Source organism: Acinonyx jubatus, chromosome B3, assembly GCF_027475565.1.
Source record: "Acinonyx jubatus isolate Ajub_Pintada_27869175 chromosome B3, VMU_Ajub_asm_v1.0, whole genome shotgun sequence".
Lineage (NCBI taxonomy): Eukaryota > Metazoa > Chordata > Mammalia > Carnivora > Felidae > Acinonyx > Acinonyx jubatus.
In genome coordinates this window covers 24,424,418-24,452,272 of record NC_069386.1, presented here as the reverse complement: position 1 = coordinate 24,452,272, position 27,855 = coordinate 24,424,418, and the positions used below count along the sequence as shown (strand labels likewise).

General features: G+C 43.1%; 1 protein-coding gene across 1 annotated transcript in view; it reads left to right on the top strand.

Moving 5' to 3' along the window:
• Positions 1–27,855, top strand: part of ATP10A (ATPase phospholipid transporting 10A (putative)) — a 190,428-nt gene that overhangs the window by 79,809 nt on the left and 82,764 nt on the right. Inside the window, 1 exon segment of the mRNA XM_027067869.2 lies at positions 7,607–7,811. Coding sequence (XP_026923670.2) covers positions 7,607–7,811 — 205 coding nt within the window.

Sequence of the window (27,855 nt, the reverse complement as noted above, 5' to 3'; positions counted from 1 at the left end):
GGATGCTCAACCAACTGAGCCACCCAGGTGCCTCTCAGGATCTCTTTTGATCCAGCCCTGCCTTATCCTTGATTTGGGCACTGCCCCTCCAACCTCTCCCTAAATTGCACTCTTTAGTATAAACAGTCTCCTTGGGGGAGGGTGGGGAATGGCTTAGGCTAAGATTCTTTTCATCCTTTAAGATCTAAATTCAGATGTCCCCTCTTCCAGGAATCAGTCCCTGATTGCCTAATCAAAGTAAGTGTTCTTCCTTCAGCATTAAATTGTACTTAAAAAATGTAGTGCTCAAACGTTAAAACCCCAAACCTGCATCTCTTTTTTCTCTTCCTCACTTCCTTTCTTACTCATCTACCCAAGATATTCCTTTGTTGATTAGTCTTATTAAAGGAGAGACATGTTTAAAAAAATTTTTTTTTCAACGTTTATTTATTTGTGGGACAGAGAGAGACAGAGCATGAACGGGGGAGGGGCAGAGAGAGAGGGAGACACAGAATCGGAAACAGGCTCCAGGCTCTGAGCCATCAGCCCAGAGCCTGACGCGGGGCTCAAACTCACGAACCGCGAGATCATGACCTGGCTGAAGTCGGACGCTTAACCGACTGCGCCACCCAGGTGCCCCAAGGAGAGACATGTTTAAAGAAGGAGAGAAAGCAAGGAGTCAAGTGAGATGTGCCTGTTACCCCTGTGCACCCCCACTGCCAGCACCTGAGTAGGGTGTGGGTGTGGTGAATGGTGGGAGGGCAGGAGTGGGGTTCTCATGAGTAGCTGTGACAATAATTTGCAATTGAATTAAAGCTGACATTTTTACAACATGGGAAAGTATACAATAAAATATGGCCATATAAAGATGTTAGATAATGTAAGGGTAAGAAAATCAAATGTGTATGCATGCTACAAACATTTCAGACTTTTCATTCATCTCCTAAATTACCAAAAAACGGAAGAGGCAAGCATCTCCAATTGTAAGATGTCCTAGAAGCTGGCAGGTGGCAGCTCTGTGTGTGTGGCATGCAGTATTTTGTGGACATGATCAGAAGTGTGGGCACTGTAGCATTGCAGACACCCACTGCTACTTTGTGTTGATTACAGTGTCACTAAACTTGAATGATGATGTCATCTTACAAGTGAGGAGTAACTTGTGTGGAACCAGAAATTAGTGTGCCTCTTTCTGCAGCCCAGGAGGACTCTTAAGAACAGATCCAATTCATTCATGAATTCATAGACCAGGTTGGAGATCAGGGACAATTATTGTTGTGATTGTCCTTGTAGAAGGAATGGCAGTGGGTAACCCGGAATATTGACTGGTTGTGGGCAAATTTGGAATCTGTTGTCACCTTAAATTTAAAAAAAAAAAAAAGCTCTTTTACTATGAGGGGAAATCTCAAATATATTTGAAATGCAAATCTACTTGAAAACAACACGTTAAAGATGAAAGTGTAATTCCCTCATTTTCTGCACATGCCTTTTTTTAAAACTCGATCTAAATTTGTTTGGATTTATGAAATAGATCCAACTTCACCACATTGGAAAGATTTATAAATACATTGTTGAAAACCCTGAGCCATTGCAGAGACACCTTAAACACTGGAGGGGTCAGGGGTCAGTAGGGTTGCAACATTCTAATGCTTTTCAAAAAAATAAAACATTAATGAAACATTTCAGATCTGCAGTTCTTGAACCCTGTATTCATGAGTAGCTACATAAAAGTAATAGTGATCTCCAGGAAAAACATGCTTTCAACTACTTAAAGTAATTCCTGTAAATTCTGTAAGTCAGCTGCCTCCCCTTAGGGAATTGTTTACTTAAGAACCTTTTTTTTTTTTTTTAGAGAGAGGGAGAGCAGGTATGAGCACGCAAGTAAGGGAGAGGCAGAGAGAGGCTCCATCCAAAGCAGGCTCTACACTGTCAGCAGAGGGCCCAATTCAGGGCTTGAGCTCACCTACTGTGAGTTGATGACTTGAGCTGAAATCAAGAGTTGGATGTTTAACCGACTGAGCCACCCAGGTGCCCCTACTTAAGAACCTTGAAAACATAACTAATACAAATAAATAGTTTAACTCAGCCTAAATATTAAATAACCAAAAATGATCAATTAAGGGATCTTAAAATTTTATTTACTGCTTGTCTTTAAATAAAATTTGTCACTTGTCATACTTACATTTCCTTATTCTTTCACCTGTGCATTATGTTGTTTTGGACAAAAAAAAAAGGCTCAGATGAGAACTGCAAAGCTCAGCATGACTAATTGTAAAATGTTAGTAATAGATTTTCCCAGAAGAGGAAATCTATTAATCACAGAAGGCTAACATTAGCCTCAGAACAGATTTTCAAGATCATCTATTTAACATTCTCACTGTTTAGCTGAGGAAACAGCTGGCCTAAGAAGTGAGGTGGTTGGTGCAGAGAAAAAGGAGTGGCAGGCTTTTTTAGAAAAAAAACTGGCTTTTGTCTCTGGCTTCATACGTGGTGCTTTTAAATGTAAGACATTTTTATTATTCTTTCCCTTTTTAGTGTTTTTCTTTTTCTTTGCCCCCCATTTCAGAAGAATCACACTTTTTTCACTCATGACCTTTGAAATCTTGCTTTGACACTCTGTTCAGACCTGTCAGGAATCATGAGCAGAAAATTGCAGCTAAATGCAATTGCCATTCCTGTGGAGGAATCATGCACCATGTTTGTAATACTTATAACATAGCCCGTATTTCAAGATTGCACATTTTCAGGGTTTCTCCACATTTTAATATGTTATTCAGGCCCTCTGATGGGCTTCCACTTTATGTGGAGAGAGAAAAACACTTTTGGATTATAACCAGTCTTGTTCTATGCATTCTTTTCTCGTTAAGTAGTTTTTCCTCAAGTATGCAGACTATAAAACTACCGGCAGAATCTTTAGTTTGTTACACACTGTAGAAGACAAAGCTGCCAGGATGGGAGAAGCATCTAGCTCCTGCTTCTGTACAGAAAATGGAAATGGTGTGTATTAATTTTTTATTGCTGTGCAACAAATCCCTGCAAACTCAGCAACTAAAAACAATGTTGCAACAACATGGATGGACCTGGAGGGTATTACGCTAAGTGAATAAGTCAGAGAAAGACAAATACCGTATGATCTCACTTATATGTGGGATCTAAAGAATACAATAAATGAACAAACAAAACACAACAGAAACAGAGTCATAGATAACAGAGAATAAACTGTTGGTTACCAGAGTGGGGAGGGGTTGGAGGGGGGGACATTGGTGAAGGAGATTAAGAGGCACAAACTTCCTGTTATAAAATAAATAGGTCATGGGGATGTAATGTACAGTGTAATCAATAATATTGTAATCACTTTCTATGGTGACAGATGGTAATTTCACTTATCATGGGGATCATTTTGTAATCTATAAAAATATTGAATCACCATGATGTACACCTGAAACTGATAGGATATTGCCTGTCAAAAGAAAGAATCCAGATACATTATCTCACATTTCCTGGAGGTTAGGAATTCAGGCATGGGTTGGCCAGGTCTTCTACCTGATGTCTCACCAGGCTGCGGGTGAGGTGTTGGCTGCAGCTGTGTTCTTGTCTGAGGCTTGCATCTTCTTCCAGGCTCTTTTAGGTTCTTAGTGTAATTCAGCTCCAGTGGTGGTAGGGCTGAGGCCTTGTGCTCTCAGCTCTGGCCATGTGGCCCCTCTGAGTTCCTGTGCCTGTCATTAGGCCCAGGTTTATAGGACTCCTGTGGCTCTGTAAGGCCCACTCAGATGATCTCTTTGTTGGTTGGCTCATAGTCTACTGATTGGGTCACCTTAGTTACATCTTCACAAGTGATTTCCTCCACATTCATACTTAGTCCCTACCTCACTCAAGGGAGCTGGCAGGGGTGTGGACACCAGGACTGGGCTGGAGATTTGGGGGCCATCTCAGAATCCTATTGCCAGGGGTAGTTGGCACCTGTTCTTAGAAGGAATGTGTGGGCAAACTAAACAGTGCCCCTTCCTAATTGCTATGAAGGAATCCAGAATATTGAGGACTTTGATGATTTCAAACTTGCCACTGTAAAAAATATAATCCGTGTGTTTTAGGGGAGTCCTATGGTCCTGCAGGTTTGCAGGCCCATGCCTGGTTGGGATTAGATTTGGCAGGGAGGCCATGGGGTGGTGAGATTATCTCCTGATATTTGTGCCACAGAGAGGAGGCTCACACATTGTGTCTACCCCGACCTGTATCCATACTGACCTGAGGAAATGGAGGGCAGTTCCAAATCATTTACCTGCTGCTTAGAATAGTCTGAAGAAGAGTGTTATTAAGAAGCTAGTGTTTATAGTATTGTTTCAAAGGATTTATTTTTGTCTTCTCTGTGGTGCTTTTCCTGTGCACAGATGCGTGGGGCAGTGTGGGACTCATGCCTATGGATAAATCGCCTGGCATGGTGCCCCTCCACTACCCGCTTCCTCTGCTGTCTCTTCCTCTGTCACTGCAGGCTGGGAGCTGGTCCTTCCAGCAGGAGTCCTGGGACTTGAAGTTGTTAGGTGTTAGTCTGCTCAGGCTGCCATAGCAAAGCACTACAGACCAAGTGTCTAAAACAAGCTTATTGTCTTCTCAGTACTGGAGGCTGGAAGTCCAAGATCAAGGCGTGTCGGCAGGCGTGCTTTTTCTTGAGGCCTTTCTCTTTGGCTTGCAGATGGCTGTCTTCCCTCTGTGACCACACACAGCCTTTCCTCCATGTGCACACATCCCTGGTGTCTTTTCCTCTTATAAGGACATCAGTCACATTGGATTAGGACCACACCCTGTGACCTCATTTCAACTTTAGACCCTATGTCCAAATACAGTTCCTGGGAAAAAATAAGCATATACCCCCCTCATGAGACAAAGGGCTACTTATATGTAATGTGTTATATGCAAGAGATGTTATATATACATATATGTGAATACATAATATATAAAATAATATAGTATACATATATGTGAATATATAATATATAACATAATATAGTATACATATAGCAATATGAGAAAGTAGGCAGGGATATTGCAGGGCTTGATGTAGGGTCCAGACTCAGTGTGGGTCTCCAGCTGGAATCATTGATGGGACTGTGGGGCTTTGATGGGGAATTTTTGGTCTGTTGGTGTGTCAAAGGGGTTCTGTCATGCTGCTCTTCTTTCACAAATGACTCCCAGGTTTGGGTTTTAAGGGCCCAGCCTCCTGCAGAATTCCCGTGAACTGCAGGGCCTTTTCACAGAAGCCATTATGGAGCTACTCTGTGTCCTGCTCCCTTTGCTTTCCATGGCTCACATGGGTCCTCTCGCGAGGACTGTGACTGAGTGCTCACAGATTGCAGGCACATCAGGGGGATTGAGGGGTTGCTGTGGGGGAATCTCCTGTGTGGCTCAGTGCCTCCACCAAAATTGCTGGTTTAAAAGCAGTGCTCTGATGTAGTGGGCAAGCTAACGTTTTAAGATTTCAAAGCAGGTGGAAACTGACTCTATGTTTGATGAGTTCTGTAAATGGAATGTAGTTAAGATAAACTGAACACAGACCATTCTGCTCCTCTTCTTGTCATCACCTTCCTGTGCCATCCCAGGGCACGTCTGGGACCACTGGTCTCCTGGAAACCCCTGTCATCACAAATCCTGTCCACCTCACTCTCAAGAGTGTATGCTGCCCTCCTTTGTGACTTAGCTGTTGGAAACTTTCTTCTGGAAGAGGATAGGCTCTTTCACATTTCTTTGTACTTTCTGTGGGAACCCAACAAATGGTCATGATAAGGAATAAAGATTAAGGAGCTAATGCTTGCAGTGATATAAAATCAAGGTTTGACCTTTAGGAAAGGAAATAGGAACATTTAAAAATGTTTCATCTGTCTCACATCAAGGCTATCTGTCCACAGGGAAGAGGTCAGACTGGAAGTCAGCCAGCAGGATGGTCAGGTGATTGAATGCCCCTTCTGTGCCTTATCTTAGAGCCAGCTGATGTCAGATTGGAGGCTGATGGGACCTTATCACACCTATTTAAGCAGCCTTGAAGAACACCCTGGCCTTGTAAGGAATGATGGGTTGGCCTAGGAAGGATAGTTTTGCTCACACGGGGGGCTTGATTATACAGTCCCCAAGGGTTGCTATCCAGTGGTTTGGCCTTGCCTTGCATTATTTTTGAGGACAGAGCTATATCTAATTTATCTCTGTTGGTCCTAACGTGGCCAAACTATGCTTCGTACATAATCAGTTTGGTGGATCTTTAATTGGAAGAACAAGAAAACAGAGGCTTTAAAGTGGACAGGGATGGAGCAGCTGATAGCTGTGAGCTCCTGGAAGTTTTCCATAGGTTTCCTCAAATCTACAGTGTGGAATTAAATAGATGTGTAAAACCTCAATACTTCTCTCAAAGTGGAGGAGTCCATAAGATGTGGCTGACTTGGCCTACCTTGAGATCCAGACTTGCTGCCTGAATTCAGGCTTTCTGGGAACTCAGGCAAGGGAGAGGCATTGTATGGGGCAGGAACCAGTAAGAAGGTGATGGTTACATTGAAATGTGTTTTCATGTTTTTCTCCCCCCAACAGTATCACCCAGAGCATTTCTTGATGAGATATCTTTATAGCATATCATGTTGATCTAAAGTCATGTTTCTATACTTACTTTATAAATTAAGTGCGCAAAACTGCCATGAAGGAACTCTTAAAAATGCCCTTTGTAGGATTAATTGGCCTGTATTTTCAGAGTAAAAAAAAAAAAATCTGAAGAAGAAATCTACAATGTTTTCATCTAAATATCTGTTAATAGTAACTATTGGAAGTTGAAAGCTGACTGTGTTGGGTATTGTTCTGGGTGATTGGCATATGCTGTCCACTTCGTGTTGAATGATGTGGAGAGGATGCATCTACTGTTATCTCCGTTCTGCGGACAGCAGGACAGTGAGATGTAGAGAGGATCTACTCTCTGTGAATTTGCCTGTTGCAGTCACTTCATAAAAGTGCATTCATATAATATTTGTCCTTTTGTGACTGGCTTATTTTACTTAGCATAATGTCTTCAACTGTCATCCATGTTACAGCATGTAACTTCATTTTCATGTCTGAATAATATTCCCTTGTCTAGATATATACCACATTTTGCTTATCCACTCATTCATCATTGAGCATTAGGGTTGTTTCCACCTTTTGGCTATGGTGACTAATGCTTCTATGAAGACAGATGTACAATTATCTATATGGGTCCTTGCTATTAATTCTTCGGGGTATACCTAGAAGTAGACATTTTAACCATTTTAAAGTATATAATTCAGTGGCATTTAGTGCATTTATAATGTGCAACCATCACCACTACCTAGTCCCAGAACATTTTCATCAAATGGAAACCTGTACTCAATAAACAGTTTCTCCCCATTTCTCTTACCCCTAGTTGCTGGTAAGCACTAATCTACCTTCTGTCTCCATGGATTTGCCTATCCTGAATATTTCACGTAACTGGAGTCACACTGTATATGTGGTATTAATGAGTATCCTTTTTAAACACTTTCCTTATGGAAATTTTTAGTAGAAATATTTGTTAAATGTGCCCATCACACAGATTCAGGAATGATCAGCCTCCTGCCAGTTTTGTTAATGACAGTCTCTTTATCAGGGAGGAAAAGCAGTATGTGAACCGATTCTGGAAAGAAATCCATGTGGGAGATTTTGTGCGTCTTCGCTGCAATGAGATCATCCCTGCAGACATTCTCCTGCTCTCCTCCAGTGACCCAGATGGCCTGTGCCACATTGAGACTGCCAACCTGGATGGAGAGACCAACCTGAAGCGACGGCAGGTGGTCCGCGGCTTCTCAGAGCTCGTAAGTGACTGGATACGTCCAGGGCACCCTTGGCACCACGCCCACACAGTATCTCCCACATTGCCCTCTGGGCATCTGCACCCTATCCCCCAACTCCAGTGGCCAGGCCACTTTTACTAGTAGATAGGTGTGGGACTGAAGGCCTGAGAGGACCTGCCTGAGCCCATGACTGGCCTATGGCTGGGGGGAACCGAACCCAGTTTTTATAACCTTGATTTCCACTCTGTACTTCTGAGTTTCTCAAAACAGTATTTAAAGTTGCAGAGAATGTTTATGACCAGCTGACTGTTGACATTTATCCAGTAGTTGCTCTAGTTTGCTAAATGGCAACACAGCAGAAGTAATGCCCTATTCTGAGAGTGTAGTTCTGAAACATTTTCTCCTCGAGGCTGTTTTGTGAGTTTGGCATCCGATTTTCTGTATCTGAATTCTGCTTTAGAGAGCCTCAAAAATGCACAGTTGATGGGAAATGAGAAGTAGGAAGGGAAGTCAGGTCTGACTGCCTACATTCACCAACAGCCTTGTGGCCAGAAAATTCAAACCCTTCAGGGGTTTCTAACCTTCTGTTCACTGTCCTCTCTCACATAACATGTGTCAGTCAATGTCATACTTTGGGGATTTTCTTCTGTGTCACTGAGACCTCTCCATGAGCTCCCCCAGGGAAATCAGCCTTAGAATCAAGATAAGGTAGGCTTCTCTTGAGCAGTTGGCTTGTTTTACAGCTTATGGATCTCATCCTGAGCACTGTCAGTATTTTGGGTGGGTGTTCATTGGGCAGGATTTATTTGGGGGATGGCATCCTTGCCTCCCACTCACGAGTGAACATGTAATTCACTCTTGGTCACTGTGACAACAAAGGCGCCTCTGTACACTTTCAAAAGGCCAGATAGAATTCCATACATTGGGGCTCCCCACCTTGCCCTGGCTGGTGGGAATTTCTCACACTCCTCCAGCCTACAGTGAGTGTACTTGGACTTCATTACCAGCATCTGCCCTTACTTCTTTCTACATGTTTCCTCATTTACTTTTTTTTAATGAGAAATAATTGACACAATATTATAATTAGTTTCAAGTATACAGTGTTATGATTCAGTATATTGTGAAGTGATCACCACAGTAAGTGTAGTTAACATCCATCACCACATACAGCTACAATTTTGTTTTCCTGTGATGAGAACTTTTAAGATCTACTTTCTTAGCAACTTTCAAATATACAGTGCAGGATTAAAGTCACTACTCGTTTACTTTTCTTTAAGCCTTCTTTTGTGTCAGGTGTGTTTTGTTTTGTTTTGTTTTGTTTTGGTGAGCTGCCGCAAATATTTCCTGGAATGATACAAAGCTGACATAAATACTAAAAATAGCAGTTTTAAAAAATGGAGTGCTGTCATCATCCTAGATCAGAAGAACTGGTGGAATTTAGGGACCTCTGGGGGCACAGTGCTGGAGATTTCCAGCATCTGCATTATTGTGCTCCAGAGTTTGGCAGTAAATGTGGGCTCACCTTCTACTACTAGCCCCTCGGCCCCCGTGCCTATGTGTTCTCCTAAGGTTGACCTTACTTCCAGGCTTTCTCCATCAGGCCTACCCCAGTCTACAAGACTAGAGCCCAGAATTCCAGGGCACAGATTAGTGTGTGGACTAAGCCTGAAATCAGTATGGGGGCTGCATTGCCAGCTCAGTTCTTGTGATCTCAGCATGCATGGGATTATGTGGAGCCAGTGGCTGCACAAGCTAGAATGTTACCTTCCTGGCAGTGTGGCCAGTGTGCACGGAAGAGGACTATAACATGAATGAATACACATGAATCTCTAATGGATGAAAATTTGAGAACTGGCAAGCAAATTGTACATGTTTGTGGTGGTGGCATGGGGAAAGCCACATAGGTGTATCTCCTTGGTCAGCTCTCAAGAATAACGTCCATGTTTCATGTCTTCTAATTTTATTCAATTGTTGTAATCCCAGTAATATTGACAAGCCTCCTCCACCCACTTTTTTCCCAAATAACAACTAGAATACTTCATAGCTTGATAGTGCTTAATATAATTCAGCTGCTTGTAAGTGCTTTATGTAATTCAGCTGTTTGGGTGTTTAAAATTCAAAGATGGCTACAGATAGACACATCCTATATCACCCTCCTTCAGGCCCAATGAATGCCTGAGGAAGTAAATGGAGTTGAGCCATAATTTAGTCAAAATAGCCAAAATTAACAACCAAAGCAATCTTTATCAGCACCCAAATTCTTCAGTATACATGCACATTGTCCCTATTATTGGTGTCTTTTTTCACTTTTTCTTTTTTTTAACTTACCCTCTAAATGTCCAAAGATTTTTTTCTGGTAGCTGAATTCCCATTGATACATTATTATTCTGAAATATAAGAATTGCTCCATGGAGAATAAAGATAGGAAGTCTCTGGCATTTAAAAGCCTGATAATTGGAAAACTAATATAACATATATGTTAATTATACTGGAATTAAAATTAATTCAACTAAACTAAAATTAATTTTGTTTTAATTTTAAAGTTTATTTTTACTTATTTTGAGAGAGAGAGCAAGGTGAGGGACAGAGAGAGAAGGAGAGCGAGAATCCCAAGCAGGTTCCATGTTGTCAGCACAGAGCTCGACACAGGGCTCTAATCCATGAACCTTGAGATCATGCCCTGAGCTGAAATCAAGAGTGGACACTCAACCAACTGAGCCACCCAGGTGCCCCTAACATTTTTTTAAAAATTAAAAGCCTGACAGTTGGAAAGCCAAGGTTATGACTACAATGCTGCAATGTCAAGAACATTTTAGTTCTCTGTATTTAAGTGGGTTTTTTCATAGAATGGAGTCAGCTAGTGTACCTCAGACGGGGGAAGAACTATAGAGAGTGATATGTTGCCAGTTTGATGAATGGCCAGTTGGAAGTGGTGGCCCCTAGCAAAACTTAAATTAGAAGCAATTTGCAAAACTGAGGTAAAGAAATGTGAGAGGACCTCAGTGTTCATGCAGGGACTCTGTGTATCTGTCAGGGTCTGGTGAGGAAGCAAAAATTACCCACGACTCAGGGAAAGTTTGATGTTAAGAATTCCAGTGGGGGGTTGTGAAGTAAATAAAGTAAGAACAAAGACTTGCAAGAATATACGGACGTATCTGACATAAAGAGCAGCCACTGGCCCTGGGGCTGAGATAGTGCCCAGGGAAGAGGCTCCCGAGGTTGAGTCTTATTTTCACGTGAGGGCACAGCCATTACTCACACGATGGTAGAAAAGCTTGCGAGGGGCTGTGCCAGCCAGAAGTCAGTCATCCATAGGAAAGTGCCAAGCCAGGGAATGTGGGAGATACCAGGGGCAGCTGCTGGCCACTGGGCACTGCTTGAGCTGGGCTCTAGGGATGCTACCTTCTGCTTGTGGCTCTGGCAACTGCAGTGGACAAAGGCTGCGTGGTGGCTCTCTAGACAGCCAACCCTGCAGAGCCCAGACCTGCACAGGCAGAGGGCCCGGGAAAGGGTAGAGGGAGCAGCAGCCCCCACTGGGGTCAGGACCCATGCCTTTAGGGTCTCTGGTTACCCTGAACTGAAAGCTGGAGGAAGCATGTGGCTGATCTAGTCCTGGAAAAAAAAAATACACTGCAGGATCCTTGCTTTGGCGAAACCTAGAGGGGGGCTGGGCAGTGCAGAGCAAATCCACACACCCCTTCAACTGAATTCCCACCCCTTCTCCTGCAATGTTCCTCCAAACGCCCTCTACCGAGAAGGTAAAAACTTAGCTTCATTTCTAGAAGTCGTTTATGAAGTGATTGTTTGCTTAGGGAAGGATGCTAAGAAAGAGGGACTTAGGTGGCACTGAGGCTTTCTGGGTCGAAAATAGGAGTGGCAGCTGGGTCCGGGTTTCCAGGATGCTAGGGCAGTCCAGGGCACAGCTAGGAGGTCCATGTCAAGTGGGGAGGACGGCTCAGCTAGCGTGTGGAAGGCCCTCACCTACTTCTTAGTTCTCTCCCATGTGGGAGTGAGCATGCTGAATGTCTTCTAATGTTGCATCATGGAGAGCATGAGAGACTTCAGTTCATTGCCTACCCCCCATCTCTGAATCAGGTCCAAGCCCTTTCCCTGGGGAGATGTTAATCATACTCTATTCCGTAACTCTCAAGTGAGTCCACTTCCAATGGGCTATATAGATGAATAAAGAAAACCTGTATGACTGACCCAGTGGGGAACTACAGAACTGGTTTGGACCATGACTCTGCACACATATGTGACCCTTAAGCTCACCTTCCTTACTTGTATCAAATGATGACCAGTATACTGATTTTCCATCCCTTTGCTTATGCAGGAGATGTCTTAAATAAATAGCTTAGATTGGTCCATAAGCAAAAAAGCCCAATCCAAAACAAAACAAAACAAAAATGAAAACAAAAACAAAAACAAAAAAAAAAAAAAAAGAAAGGGACATGGTCCATGTGCTACCGGGCCTAATGATTTAAGGCAATGGGACCAGTATCTAGACGAGTCAGGCTTGTTTACTAGCAGACTCCCAGTATCAAAATTGTACAGAATTCATGGACTGGAAGCAGGAAGTCAGCATGAATGGCCTGCCCAGACCCTTGAATCTGAGGATAAGACACTTTGTGATGACCTCAGGACCTTAAATAACATAGCCATTTGGTGTCTGGCAAAAGGAAACAGATAATGGGACTTCAAAATAAACATATAATTTAAAAGTTGGAGCCAAATTGGCATTATCCCAGAAGTAATAGAGAACTCCAGTGTTTCACACGAAGCTCCCATGGTAACAACTCACCTTTGTTCAGCCTCCCCTGGTGTCAGACCTTACCATGCTTCTCACATTTGTAGTAGCACAGACATTTTAGAAACCACTTCACACATTTTAGAATGTAACCCTTGTGAGATAATGATTATCACACCCTTTTATAGACCAGAAATGGAAAATGTGAAGATAAGAGATTCTTCTAAGATACACCAGCCGTGGCTCCCTAAATCAGCATAGAGCTGGGAGGCAGTTCTCAGTTCTCTCACCTCCTGAGTTGACATGGATGGGGGGATTCTCCAGCATCCAGGCCTTTGCTTTTGCATTGGGCATCTGTTCTTGCTTTGCATGCTGCCTTTCTCTCTCCCTCCCTCTTACAGACACACACTTGTTCTGACCTGCAGCCCTGCCCTTGAGGCTGCATGCATTTAGTCTCTATACCGGTAGAAATTTCTAGTTCATCTATAGCATTTGCAGTGATTTCTGCAGAATTGGGAGTTCCTTAGGCTGATAATTTTATATAAAAATATTTTAGAGACTAAATTTTGTGATTTTTCATTCTTTTCAGCAAATATTTATTGAGCACCTACTGTACTTCAAATGCAGTTCTAGGCATTGTATTGATCAAAAGAGGCAAACCTCTTCGCTCTCATGATGCTTACGTGACCTGTATAAATAGTGATATGTGCTGAGGGGTAAATGAAAAAGCACAAACAGTGACGTGTAATGTCAGGTGGGTGTTAGAATTTTGGACGGGCATGGGGTGAGGCAGGGCAGGCCTCCCCCAGGATAGCAGGAGAGTACAGACCTGAGATCTTGCTGAACGAGCTATTTCAGTGTCAGGGAGGAACCTTCAGGGAATGACTTCTGTGTTGGTTAATTTACTGAGAAAAAAATGTTCCTCCAGTTTGTCTCTTCGGTAGACCTGTGGGGTTATTATACGGGCTACACCCACAGGGCCATCTGCCTAAGGCTGTTTGGAGTAGTGATTGTGAGGCTTTGGGGAAGAGCTGAAATCACAAGCCTGCAGTTGCTAGCTAGCTCTTCCCAGATGTGTGTGGGTGTGTGTATGGGCATGTGCACGTGCATGGGCATGTGCATGTGTGTCTGCTGACTGCTCTCAATGAGGAAGAAAAAATAAAACTAGTATGGGAACTTTCCTAGGCTGGGGGGAATCTGAGAAGCACTAGTCTAAAAAATGTGCCTAATATCTAGACCTGCACTGATTCCAAGACGATAATGTGGCTTTACCTCCGTTTTGCATATATACTTTTACTAAATTCTCAGTAATATTCTTAAGTGCCAGGCACTTCTAGGCAGAGTTTCCTTTACAAGGGAGAGTTAGGCCTCCCCCTAGTTACTTGACAGAATTAAAGGAGCTTAGAGAAAATCACTTTATGTAGGAGGAGACAAAGTTATTATGTAGGAGACAAAATTATTATGTTGTATATTTGTTTGTTTCCTCCCAAATTATCTCTACCACAGGAAAACCAGAGGTGAAAAAGGATGGTTTGCAAGATCTTGTACCAAAGCTGTTTTTCCTTAAGCTTTTCAGGTTGTTAGTCTTTAACTAAATTAGCTACATGCATTGCTGTGGAATGAAGGAGGAAACAATCTATCATCTAAGTGGAAAACAAAGGCAGCTGGCTGGGTGTGTTAATTGAAAAGGTCAATATCAAGTCTTTACAAAAAGATTCATGGTTTTCTTTTACATATTAGTCACTAAGCTCATAATTTATACTGTGGGACATTTTCATTCCCAAACTTAAACCAGATACTTTAGTTGAAGAATAGTACATATGTAACAGGAAAGCCATTAGGAAAGATTACTTTGAGAACACAGCCATATTTAGACTAAAATTTCAATTCCAGCAAGTATGGATATTCAAAGTAATTTGGTTAGGTCGGTAATATAATAATCTGAGATATACCATAGTTTATATTATCAGCTGTTTATACTTCATGGGGAACATAAATTTGGCTATATAATAAGATTTTGTTTCTTTGTTTCTAATCCTAGTGACTTTGCCACAGATACTTTGCCTTGAACCTGTGGTCTAGCAAATCCCTGCTCCTAGAGAGTAAAGCACTATGATCTTAAGGAGAAAAACTAAATGCCATGAAGTTGATAAACTAGGCTAACCTGACATGTTAATACAAAAAAATCTTATTACATATGGAAACTTGAACATACTTTTTTTTTTAATCTTTGTTTATTTAGAGAGAGAGAGAGAGCAGGGGAGGGGCAGCGAGGGAAAGAGAGAATCCCAAGCATGGGGTGCCATCCCACAAACCATGAGATCACGACCTGAGCTGAAACCAAGAGTTGGACGCTTAACTGACTGAGCCACCCAGGTGCCCTTGGAAACTTGAACATTCTTTGTATACATTTAACTTCACATTTTTATGTGGTTGGAAGTGGTCATGTGTTTATTCCAGGGAAAAGACAACCAAAGCATTAGTAGGTTTTTGTTCTATTTATGGTGGTATGTGATGTGAAATGCTATTTTTCTCTTTGACTATATTTTCATTGAAAACAAAAGGATAATTCTAGCTTTCCTAATTGTTAAATTGCATCAGCAATTGCAAAGAGTTTGAGCTGTGTGTGTGTATCTGTTTCTGAATTAGAAATTTCTTTATGAGATCTATCCAGTTAACACTCATAAGTGGGTATGGATGTGTATGTTTACGGGTGAGAGTGTGTGCATATGTGTGTGTGCACACGTGTAAGCATGAGAACGGATGAGTGTGTTCATGTGTGCACACTTGTGAGTGTGTGAGTGTGCATAGGCATGTGTATGTGTGTGAGAGTATATGTGCAGGCATGGCTGTGGGTGTTCAAAGAAGAAAGCAAAACGAAGTGAAAGGTCTTGAGTTATCACTTTCTGTTACCTTGAAGAGAGAATAAATACTGTTTCCTGGACTAAGACATGATGTTCTGGAAGCAGATTGATCTGTAAAAGCACATTCCTGGAGAATCTGGAGTTGTCAGTCTGGTTATGGAGCACCTGCTGTGCACTGTGAGCATTAGGTGGTGGGTGTCCGGACAGTTCACTCTCTGCTCAGCGGACTGGGGAATACTTTGCTCCTTGATAGGGTGTGTGTAGCTGGTGTCATGTCCCTTCCACTTGTTTTGTGAAAAGAACCCCCAATGAAAGGAAAACCCCTATTTCCGCAACATGAAACTAGTCACCACACCCTGATTGCTACAGCATTTGAATTCTGTGAGCTATTCTAATTTTGTTGCATGTGTTCCTCCAATGAAAAGGCAGTACTTTGGTTCTCATTTTGGTATTAGTGCTTCCTAGAATTTCCCCTCTTCACAAGTGGGACACACCATATATACATATGTATACACAGAGATATGTGTATACACATTTGTACTCTCATGATGATATTAACATAAATGACACCTTATAAAAATATCTGTCTTAAACAAGAACGATACTTCATAAAACACTGTTACCTACTTGGATGTGGATGAAGCCATTTCTCCTAACATCTAAATTGGGTTTCAACTGTGATAAAATAAATTCAGGGCTTTTTAACTATTTCTAATGAATAATCTATGTTGTGAAAGGTACCCACAGATGTGATTTAACAGAATTTTAACTGAGCTGAGATGAGACCTCAAGCAAACTTCTTTAATTCGTTGGTTTTCACTGAAGTTATTTTCAATAGTATGTCAGGTTGCTGTATGCTCTCCCTTTCACTTTTATTTACTTCTAAAAAATTTTTAAAGTATATTTATTTTCAAGAGAGAGAGAGAGCTTGAGCAGGGGAGGGACAGAGGGAGAGGGAGACACAGAATCCAAAGCAGGCTCCAGGCTCTGAGCTGTCAGCATAGAGCCTGATGTGCGGCTCGAACCCATGAACTATGAGATCATGACCTGAGCCTAATTTGGACACTTAACCAACTGAGCCACCCAGGAGCCCCTATTTTTTATTTTTAAAAATGTTTGTTTGCCTGCCTATTTATTTATGTATTTATGTATGTATGTATGTATGTGTGTATTTATTTATTTATTTATTTATTTATTTATTTATTTATTTTTTTGAGAGAGAGAGAGAGAGAGAGAGAGAGAGAGAAAGAGAGGGAGAGAGAGAGAGAATAAGAATGAGAATGAGCAGGGGAGGGGCAGAGAAGGAGGGATAGAGTATCCAAAGGGGCCTTTGCACTGACAGTAGCAAGCCTGATGTGGGGCTTGAGCTCATAAACAGTGAGATCATGACCTGAGCCAAAGTCGGATGCTCAACTGACTGACCCACACAGGTGTCCTCCCCCTGCATTTTTAAAAAGAGTGTCATTTCATTGCCAGTGACAAAAGTCTTACTCTTCAGTTCCAGAGAGTAAGCACTTAGATACATCTGCATGCGGTTTTATAAGTTAAGAATTGGGCCAAAGCTTAAATCATTCTTTGTCACATAATACACACACACACACACACACACACACACACACACACACCCAACTTACCCAAAGAAAAATGTCTTCATATGGTTTTTGTGTCTTTGAGAGAAAGGGGGAAAAACTTGGTTCTCACTCACCTGTAATGACTCACTTTTTAGCGGTAGTTCCTGCTATAGTCCAAAAATGAGCGTTTTTGTTCAGTTGGTAAAAAAGGCCAACTTCAAAGAATTGTGGATTTTGGTTTATTTTGGATGAGACTTCAAACAGTTGGATTGCTCATCCGGCCTTTTTCAAGTGTTTGGTGTCTTGACCATGAGGCCGGAAATTTTGTTGAGGACAGACTTGTGAGGTTTATGTCTTCACCTTGGCCCAGTGAAGCTGGAGTTGGCCATGGAAATCCTTCTCTGGTATTCTGCGTGTTGGCCTTTCAAAACTAACAGTGGGCAGGGCAGGGGAAGGTTGTGCATGTAAGGCTGGGTTCAGTTGCTGAGACTGGAGGTATGTGATGTGTTCATCTCAAGTATTAAAGTCCAGAGGCTTGGGGACACGTGGATATGCAAGGCAGGAGCCCTCTTGCCTGTTCCGAGTATTCCTGCACATCATGCACCCTTGGGAGCCTGGGGTCTTTGTGACAGTCTGCTTGTAAATCACTTGTTGATGAGAGATCCAGGGGCTGGCACCACCTAGAACCTGGGATTGGTGAGAGTTCTGTGTCAGTGTCAGAAAGTTTGTAACTCTTCTGGTAAGAATAACGAGATTCCCCAACCCCCCATATCCTGGGTAATAGTACCAGTTAGTACTCATTCAGTGCTCACTGTGTGTTAGGCCTTCTTCTGAGTCTTCACATGACATTGATTCTTCTAATTTTCTTGATGACTCTGTGAGGGAAGTGCTGTTGTTACTCCTATGTAACAGATGAGTAACTGAGACACAGAAGGACTCAGCCCCTTGGCCCAACATGGGGCAGAGGGAGAGGTGAGCCAGATTTGGGGCAGACTGGTGGGACTCAGTCCCTGGTTGTGAGGCCCACCCAAGGCCACCTCCAGAGACCATTACAACTATTGGTGTTTAGTGTTGGAATTGATATGGGACAAGTTGGGCTAATCCACAGCCACAGGAAAGTCTGGAAGAAATCATGAGCAACTGAAAGTATTTCTGTGAATCAAAATTTTAACTCATGGACTTGGGTAGTTCTGGCACTGGAACAGCAACACAGGTAGGTCAGTTTGGAAAGTTAGTTTGTAAAGGCAATGGTTGGTCACCACCTTGTGCTCGCTGACCTGCCTACATTGGGGGAATAGAATTAACTAAGTCCCTGGGTTATCGAGAGCATGTAAGGAGAGCATGCCTCTCCTCTAGTAAGGACATACTGGCCTGTGGTGGTGGCATGTTGGTGGCACTCACCAAGAAGTACCCCCTTGCTGCTGTGGCCAAGCCTAGGTGTGCCAGTTCCCTGAAGCTGCAGGCCCTGAGACCCCACACAGCATGGGCCAGGTGCTAGCCATACCGTCCTAGCATGAGTGCTCAGACTGCCCACTGTCCTGAGCCTTGACGAGGAATCCTCCTGAGGAATGAGGAGGAAATGCAGACTTATGTCAGGGCTGGAAGGAAGGAAGGGGGGACCTGGTATCAGCTTTGTGATACTCCAGCCCTCAAACCCCAGTTCTGAGGCCTTGGGGCCCAGCACTGCATGGTGGTTCCTGCTCATTTCAGTTTCAGTTTGCAGGAGTTAGTGAGTATACACGCATACCAGCTTACGTTTCAGCATCAAGCTCTAGGTGGGGGGTTGGGGGAGTCTCCCAGCTGAAATCCTCAGGCAGCGATGGCTCAAGCTTTTCCTGAGGTGATTTTCAATTTCTGTGTAGATCATGTTTTAAATGTGTGTGTATTCATTTGCTGGAGATGCCACAACAAAGTACCATAGACAGAGTGGCTTAAATAACAGAGATTTCTTGTCTTTTATTTCTGGAGACTGGAAGTCTGAGATCAAGGTGTCACAGGGTTTGTCTCTTCTGAGGCCTCTCTCCTTGGCTTGTAGATGGCCATCTTCTCCTTATGTTTTCACATGGTCTTCCCTCTGTGCCTGTACACTAATCTACTCTTCTTATAAGGACACTAGTTGAGATTGGGTTAGGGCTGACCCTATGACAATTTTACCTTCATTACCTTAAGATCCATCTCTACATTCTGAGATGCTGGGAATTAGGACTCTAACATAGGAATTTTGAGAGAGGACACAACTCAGCCCATCACAGTGCAGTCTCCTGGTGAAAGTGATGCCATTTCTGCAGGTAGCATTAACATGCTAATTACCTCAGATAAACCCACTGTTGCATTCCACATCCCTTCTCTTCCACTGCCAGGAGGAGGAAGATGCTTTCTCTTGAAGAACTTTTTTTTTTATTGTGAAATTTATTGTCAAATTGGTTTCCATACAACACCCAGTGCTCATCCCAACAGGTGCCCTCTTCAATGCCCATCACTCACTTTCTCCTCCCTCCCACCCCCCATCAACCTTCAATTTATTCTGAGTTTTTAAGAGTCTCTTATGGTTTGCCTCCTTCCATCTCTGTAACTTTTTTCCCCCTTCCCTTCCCCCATGGTCATGTTAAGTCTTAGGATCCACATAAGAGTGAAGACATATGGCATCTATCTTTCTCTGTATGACTTATTTCACTTAGCATAACACTCTCCAGTTCCATCCATGTTGCTACAAAAGGCCATATTTCATTCTTTCTCATTGCCAAATAGTATTCCATTGTATATATAAACCACAACTTCTTTATCCATTCATCAGTTGATGGACATTTAGGCTCTTTCCATAATTTGGCTATTGTTGAAAGTGCTGCCATAGACATTGGGGTACAAGTGCCCCTATGCCTCAGCACTCCTATATCCCTTGGGTAAATTACTAGCAGTGCTATTGCTGGGTCATAGGGTACTTCTATTTCTAATTTTTTGAAGAACCTCCACACTGTTTTCCAGAGTGGCTGCACCAGTTTGCATTCCCACCAACAGTGCAAGAGGGTTCCCATTTCTCCACATCCTCTCCAGCATCTATAGTCTCCTGATTTGTTCATTTTAGCCACTCTGACTGGCGTGAGGTGATATCTGAGTGTGGTTTTGATTTGTATTTCCCTGATGAGTAGCGACGTTGAGCATCTTTTCATGTACCTGTTGGCCATCTGGATGTCTTCTTCTTTAGAGAAGAGTCTATTCATGTTTTCTGCCCATGTCTTCACTGGATTATTTGTTTTTTGGGTTTGGAGTTTGGTGAGTTCTTTATAGATTTTGGATACTAGCCGTTTGTCTGATATGTCATTTAGCAAATATCTTTTCCCATTCCATCAGTTGCCTTTTAGTTTTGTTGATTGTTTCCTTTGCAGTGCAGAAGCTTTTTATCTTCATGAGGTCCCAATAGTTCATTTTTGTTTTTAATTCCCTTGCCTTTGGGAATGTGTCAAGTAAGAAATTGCTGTGGCTGAGGTCACAGAGGTTTTTCCTGCTTTCTCCTCTAGGGTTTTGATGGTTTCCTGTCTCACATTCAGGTCCTTTATCCATTTTGAGTTTGTTTTTGTGAATGGTGTAAGAAAGTGGTCTAGTTTCATTCTTCTGCATGTTGCTGTCCAGTTCTCCCAGCGCCATTTGTTAAAGAGACTGTCTTTTTTCCATAGGATATTCTTTCCTGCTTTGTCAGAGATTAGTTGGCCATACTTTTGTGGGTCCAATTTTGGAGTCTCTATCCTATTTCATTGGTCTATGTGTCTGTTTTTGTGCCAATACCATGCTGTCTTGATGATTACAGCTTTATATAGAGGCTAAAGTCTGGGATTGTGATGCCTTCCGCTCTGGTCTTCTTCTTCACTATAACTTTGGCTATTTGGGGTCTTTTGTGGTTCCATGCAAATTTTAGGATTGTTTGTTCTAGCTTCTAGGAGAATGCTGGTGCAATTTTGATTGGGATTGTATTGAATGTGTAGATAGCTTTGGGTAGAATTGACATCTTAACAATATTTATTCTTCCAATCCATGAGCATGGAATGTTTTTCCATTTCTTTGTATCTTCTTCAATTTCCTTCATAAGCTCTCTATAGTTTTCAGCATATGGATCTTTTACATCTTTGGTTAGGTTTATTCCTAGGTATTTTATGATTCTTGGTGCAGTTGTGAATGGGATCAGTTTCTTTGTTTTTCTTTCTCTTGCTTCATTATTAGTGTATAACAATGCAGCTGATTTCTTTACATTGATTTTGTATCCTGCGACTTTGATGAATTCATGTATCAGTTCTAGCAGACTTTTGGTGGAGTCTGTCGGGTTGTCCGTGTATAGTATAATGTCATCTGCAAAAAGTGAAAGCTTGACTTCATCTTTGCCAATTTTGATGCCTTTGATTTCCTTTTGTTTTCTGATTGCTGATGCTAGAACTTCCAACATGATGTTAAACAGCAGTGGTGAGAGTGGACATCCCTGTCGTGTTCCTGATCTCAGGGGGAAAGCTCTCAGTTTTTCCCCATTGAGGATGATATTAGCTGTGGGCTTTTCATAAATGGCTTTTATGATGTTGAAGTATGTTCCTTCTATTCCGACTTTCTCAAGGGTTTTTATTAATAAAGGATGCTGAATTTTGTTAAATGCTTTTTCTTCATCGAAAACAATATAGAATCTAAAAAAACAGTAGAGCAGATCAATAAAACCAAGAGTTGGTTTTTTGAAAAAATAAACAAAATTGATACACCTCTAGTCAGGCTTCTCAAAAAGAAAAGGGAGAGGACTCAAATATATAAAATCATGAATGAAAATGGAATTATTGCAACCAATCCCTCAGAAATACAAGCAATTATCAGGGAATACTATGAAAAATTATATGCCAACAAACTGGACAACCTGGAAGAAATGGACAATTCCTAAGCACCCACACACTTCCAAAACTCAACAGGAAGAAATAGAAAATTTGAACAGACCCATAACCAGGAAAGAAATTGAATCAGTTATAAAAAATCTCCCAACAAATAAGAGTCCAGGACCAGATGGCTTCCCTGGGGAATTCTACCAGACATTCAAAGCAGAGATAATACCTATCCTTCTCAAGTTATTCCAAAAAATAGAAAGGGAAGGAAAACTTCCAGACTTATTCTATGAAGCCAGCATTACTTTGATTCCCAAACCAGTCAGAGACCCAGCAAAAAAAGAGAACTACAGGCCAATACGCTGATGAATATGGATGCAAAAATTCTCAACAAGATACTTGCAAATCAAATTCATCAGCATATAAAAAGAATTATTCACCATGATCAAGTGGGATTCATTGCTGGGCTGCAGGGCTGGTTCAGTATTTGCAAATCAATCAATGTGATACATCACATTAATAAAAGAAAAGATAAGAACCATATGATCCTGTCTCTTGTTGAAATTAATGCTAGAATCTTGAGCCCTCGTATAGTAGTCCCCCATTATCCATGGGGGATACATTGCAAGACCCCCAGTGGATGTCTGAAACCACAGACAGTACTGAACCCTCTATGTACTATGTTTTTTCCTATACATACATTCCGGTGATAAAGTTTAATTTACAAATCAGGCAAAATAATAGATTAACAATAATAGCTAATATTAAATTAAAACAATTGTAGCAATATACTATAATAAAAGGTATGTGAATGTGATTTCTCTCTCAAAGTATCTTACTGTAGTCACCCTTCTTATGATGTGAGATGATAAAATGCCTGTGTGATGAGACAAAGTGAAGTGAATGATGTAGGCTTTGTGACATAGTGCTAGGCTGCTATTGACCTTGTGATGATAGGTCTGAAGGAGGAATATCAGCTTCCAGACCACAGTTGACTGTGGGTACCTGAAACTCTGGAAAGTGATCAGGAGGGATGAATGGTACTTCCTGCTTAGGCAGGATGGCTTTCTCTGGCTGGCTGCAGCCTGCCAAGAAAATTTATATTATTATATGTATATTAAATATTAAAAACTCTGTGAATGACAATGGAACAAAAAGAACAAGAATTGTACTATTGGGAAGATTTCAGAAATTTGGTTAGAGTACTTATACGTATTTGTGTATGTGTGTGTGTGTACACATGTATGCACATGTTTGTTTAAGTTAGTTAATAGTTAATGCCATGCCAGGACATAAACACTTCTTTCTAAGTAATTTGTCTTAGAAATAGTCAGGGAAAAACCTTCCAACTCTTGACTGAAGTCTTTTGATTTTAGAGTTTCCTTCAAGGAAGAGATCATTTCCATTGACAGAATATCTTACATTTTTTGTATTCACCTGTTCATTTTACATTATAAAAGTAATCTCAGGACTTATTTTACACCAGTAGTAAAAAGAGAACTCTTCTGAGGGTCAGTTTTATACACACACACACACACACACACACACACACACATATATATGATGTTTGTTTTTATTTACTTTTGAGAGAGAGAGAGAGAGCTTGCAGGGAGGGACAGAGAGAGGGGGGAACAGAGGATCCCAAACAGGCTCCATGCTGATGGCAGAGAGCTTGATGTGGGGCTCAAACTCACGAACCATGAGATTATGACCTGAGCCGAAGCATATGCTTAACTGACTGAGCCACCCAGGCGCCCTTGAGAGTCAGTTTTGAAAAATGAGGCCTGGCCCCAGGGTGGGGGGGGTGCAGAGGGTGACTCTCTTTGGGGCAAACAGGTGGGAGTCCAAGTCTCTGTGGCTGGCACCACCATGCTTGGCCCCAGTCAAGGCTTCCTGACCAACTCAGAGTTTGTGCTTCTGATTCCACAATCATGACATGAAAGGAGTAGGACACATTTGCTTTTATTCTAAGCAGATGAAACTATTTCACCCCTCATTATTCCTTTCACAAAAATAGTCCACAGTTAATGGTATTGAGTTGCCATGGGTGCAGGTAGCCTGGACACTCCTTTTATTCACCACCCACCACATAGCTTAGGAGGCCCCACTGACCTGACCATTCCCTTTGTCATGGCTGCCCTTCTCACTTAATCCTATAATGGTCTGCTCATTTCCAAGCCACCCCGGCCCTGCAATTGGAGTTACCACTGTCCTGACCCTGCCTCACTGAGGGCAGACAACCAGTTCCCTGGCCTATAGATTTTACCAGGGCAGTACCTGGGAACCAGACTCCAGGGAGGAGGGGAATTTGGGAGGCAGCCCTCCTCAGCCCCACCTCCACCAGGTGTCACCGCATCAGAGACATGCAGGGCCCTTCCATGTACCTGTCAAGGTTGGCACATCAGATTCACCTCAAATCTATGACTTTGAAAGGTTCTCCCAGCCCCGGCCTTGGGGCCATATGGGGGACATCTAATCTTCCTTCCACAGAAGAGTTCTTCAGATCTTTGAAAGCTGCCAGGTGGCTTGCCTGTGGTGCTGGTTCCCACAGCTAACATTTGCCAGTACTTACCACTTAGCCTGTTACTAGTATGGTTGATCTAAATCTACCATGGGAGGTGCACACGATCTTCAGGGGAGCTTTACACATCTTTGAGGGCCTGGCCCACCAGCACTCTGGCTCCCTTGGTGTGGGGTGGGTAGGCACTGGGGTGTTCCAAGCTCCCCAGGGCTGTGGACCACCATCCCAAGACAGGTTCAGTTGCTTCCCATTTTAAAGTAAGGTGGCCCAGGTCTGAGAGGTTAGGTACCTTGTGTAATAAAATCCTGCAGCTGGTCAGAAAGTGGGGCTGCGACAAATAGGTGTTGTGGCTGCAGAGCCCATTCTTGCAGTGCCCCTCCTCCTGTGCCTTCACTTGCTCCGGCTCACTGGGGGTACCCTTCAGGGATGCTTGCATCTGTCTTGTGCTTCCCACCCACAGCAGTCTGCTTGGCCCCTCCTTGCACCTTCTCAAGGGTGCTGTACTGGGTCCAGGCAGGGTTTTCTTGCCGCAGTCAGCCTTGAACTCTGGGCAGCAGCTGCCAGGATCCTCCACACGGATCGCAGCACTCCTCTGGGCACTCTCTGGCTCAGAAGCCTGCAGTGGCGGTTGGCGCTGTAGTAAAGTTAAGGAGCAGCAGCCTAGGCTAGAACAGACAGAAAGTAAATTGATTACCATCCAAAAATCTGACTGTAATGGGCAGAACAGCTTGGTCTAGAGAAACTGTTGATGCCAAGAAACAGGGCAGGATAAAATGTGTATGTATGTGTGTATCTCCATGTGTCTCTATAATATATGCATGCACAACACATATATGTAAATACATGTATATGCATATAGTAGATACATGCATGTACACAAACTTATGGGTTTCACTTAAGATTTTGTTTGATAAGAGAGTTCCACTCCTTTAAAGTGTTGACAGAACCCTGACTACATTCTTTCTTTAAACATTTTTAAAGATATTTATTTATTTTTGAGAGAGAGAGACAGAGTGTGAGCAGGGGAGGGGCAGAGAGAGAGGGAGACACAGAATCAGAAGCAGGCTCCAGGCTCTGAGCTGTCAGCACAGAGCCAAACGCAGGTCTCCAAACCACGAGCCACAAGGTCATGACCTGAGCTGAAGTCGCACCCTTAACTGACTGAGCCACCCAGGCACCTCCTAGATTATTGCTAGGGTACAATCCAACTGTGTGCCTTTCCAGGTTGTCATTTTAGTCCATGGATTCATTCCAGAAGGTTTTGCTGCAGCCCAATGGGTGTTCTTCCGGGTGAGCACAGACGCTGAGCTCTGGGGTTCTGGGATGGAAAGGCCTTGCCTGGGCCCCTAAGGACCTCTCTTTTACACCTCCCAACTGGTAAGATGGGAGTGATGGGAACCCTCCTGGGGCTATTGGCAGGTGGGATGACATGACCCATCTAGGCCCATTGCATGTACTCAGCACACGCTCCTGTTACCAGATAGTGAGGATTGGAAATAGTTGCATTTCAGCAAGGGTGCAGCACTGGGTGTCCCTCACATCATGTGTGGCCATGGCAGTGCTACATTTGGGCTTAATTAGTATGACAACTTATCACTTTTAGGGATCTGGCCAAGATGCAGAGAGAACTAAGCCCTTACCATGTCTTTACTTTCTGCCTTCCTTGTGTGAGGAGCAGCCAGAGTTGAGGCAGGGAGGCAGTATTGAGGATTGGGGCCTTGTCCTTCAGAGGATGGCAGTAGCTAGGTTGTGCAGAGGAGGAAACAGGAGGTTCTGAAAGACTGATTCATTGCTCACAGATTTATTAAGCACTTATGTGTGCCAGGCCTTGTAATTAAAACAAAAAATCCCTTCTCTCAAGGAAGCACCGGCTAAGTAATTTGATCTGTTGAGTGCAGCAGAGCTGGATTCACAGTGAAGCCTGCCTCAAACAGGAGAGAAGGAATAGTCCCAGCCTCCCAGACTGCCCTTACTTGGTAAGGGTGGAGAGGATGCCTGGTTATGTGCTTATGGATGCTGCCCGCTCCATTCCTTCTGAGAATTTCTAGGAGAAAAACTCAGTAGTAGTACAGGAGAGCAGAACTGGGAAAGCTGACTTAATACTGTGCCCTTTAGTTAATACAAAGAAGAAATAAAGCTGTGAAGTGGTATTCAACTTTTTGCTTTCTCAGTTTCCCAACCTGCTGTGGTGGTGGCTGGCTCTTCTCACCCCCTCTTGCTGGCTAAGAGGAAGCCCCTATTTTCAGAGGGGACAGGGCCTTGCAAGGGCTTGACAAAAATGATGCAGGTGGACAGTTGGGGGTCTGAGGAGGAGGAGCCTGGGCAGGCATGGTCCTGCTTGAAGTTAGAGACTGGTGGCAGAGCAGTGTGGAGACCAGGCTTTGGTCCTACACTTGCTAGCTTGTGACCTAGGAGTCATATGACTTCTGTGGTCCTCAGTTTCAACATCTGCAAAATGGGAACAGTGTTAGAGGCCTTTCTTTCCTGCCAGGCCCACAGTCAGTGGGGGTAGCCATTCTTATCACCAGCCTTTCTCCTGCCCCAGATGCTGTCCTTGAAGGGCTTCTGGAGGGAGGGAGGGAGCAGCTCCTTTGGGCCTCATTACAGGGTGAAACCTCTCTGTGCAGAAGGGCCTGATAGTAAACATAATAGAGCTGTTGCAAGTGGGAGGCTTGCCTTGAGCTCTGAGTCCACAGAATAATGGAGAGGCCTGGAGAGTTTAAGTGTTAGTTGAGAATTGTCTACTGTTCTGGAAAAGAGGAGGCTGCATTATTGACCCCTTGCCTCGGGCTGTGGGAGTCACTGCCTGCCCGTGCCCAAGAGCAGGGCAGCTTTAATACTGCTGTAAGAGCAAGTTCTCCACTGGCAGAGTGCTGGCCTGTGGGATGTGGAATGCCAGGTCTGTAGCTTTAACCTGAGCCCCCCCCTGGTATAAAACCAGAGGAACACATACAACAGAAGCAACACTTTGGGGAGCTGCTACTTGCCTTAATCTCAGGGGCAGGACTTGGTACTTTTAAAGGAAAGTTGTGATTTTTTGCAGGAATTCTTTGGTCACATATTGCAGTTATTGGCAGGTATTCCACAGAAGAGGGGAAGATATTGACTTGATGTGCCAGTGGCTGTTAGAAAAATCTGTACCTGCAGCCCAGGAGCCTGGGCTACAGTGCTGAGCTCAGCAGACACATGCCCCATAGTGCTAGCACCAACTTCATTATGAGGGCCCATGTGGCCACCAGGGCTCTTCAGAGATGCTCTGTCTCAAGCTGAAGGACTGTTATAAAAGCCAAGCTTTCAAAGGGAAAATAATCCAGAAGCAAGCCTTAATCTATGTCCAGTGTTTTTCCTGCCTCCTCTTAAGTGTTTACTAGGCACACTGCAGAATTACCCTCTGCAATTGGCAGGCTGGAGCCCTTAGCTCTTGGCCCCCTTGAATTTGAGGGAAGAGCCTATACAATTTGTACTATCACAGATGGAACCCTCCATGGTGATAACCCTTGTGTTTTAGGGAGGTAAGT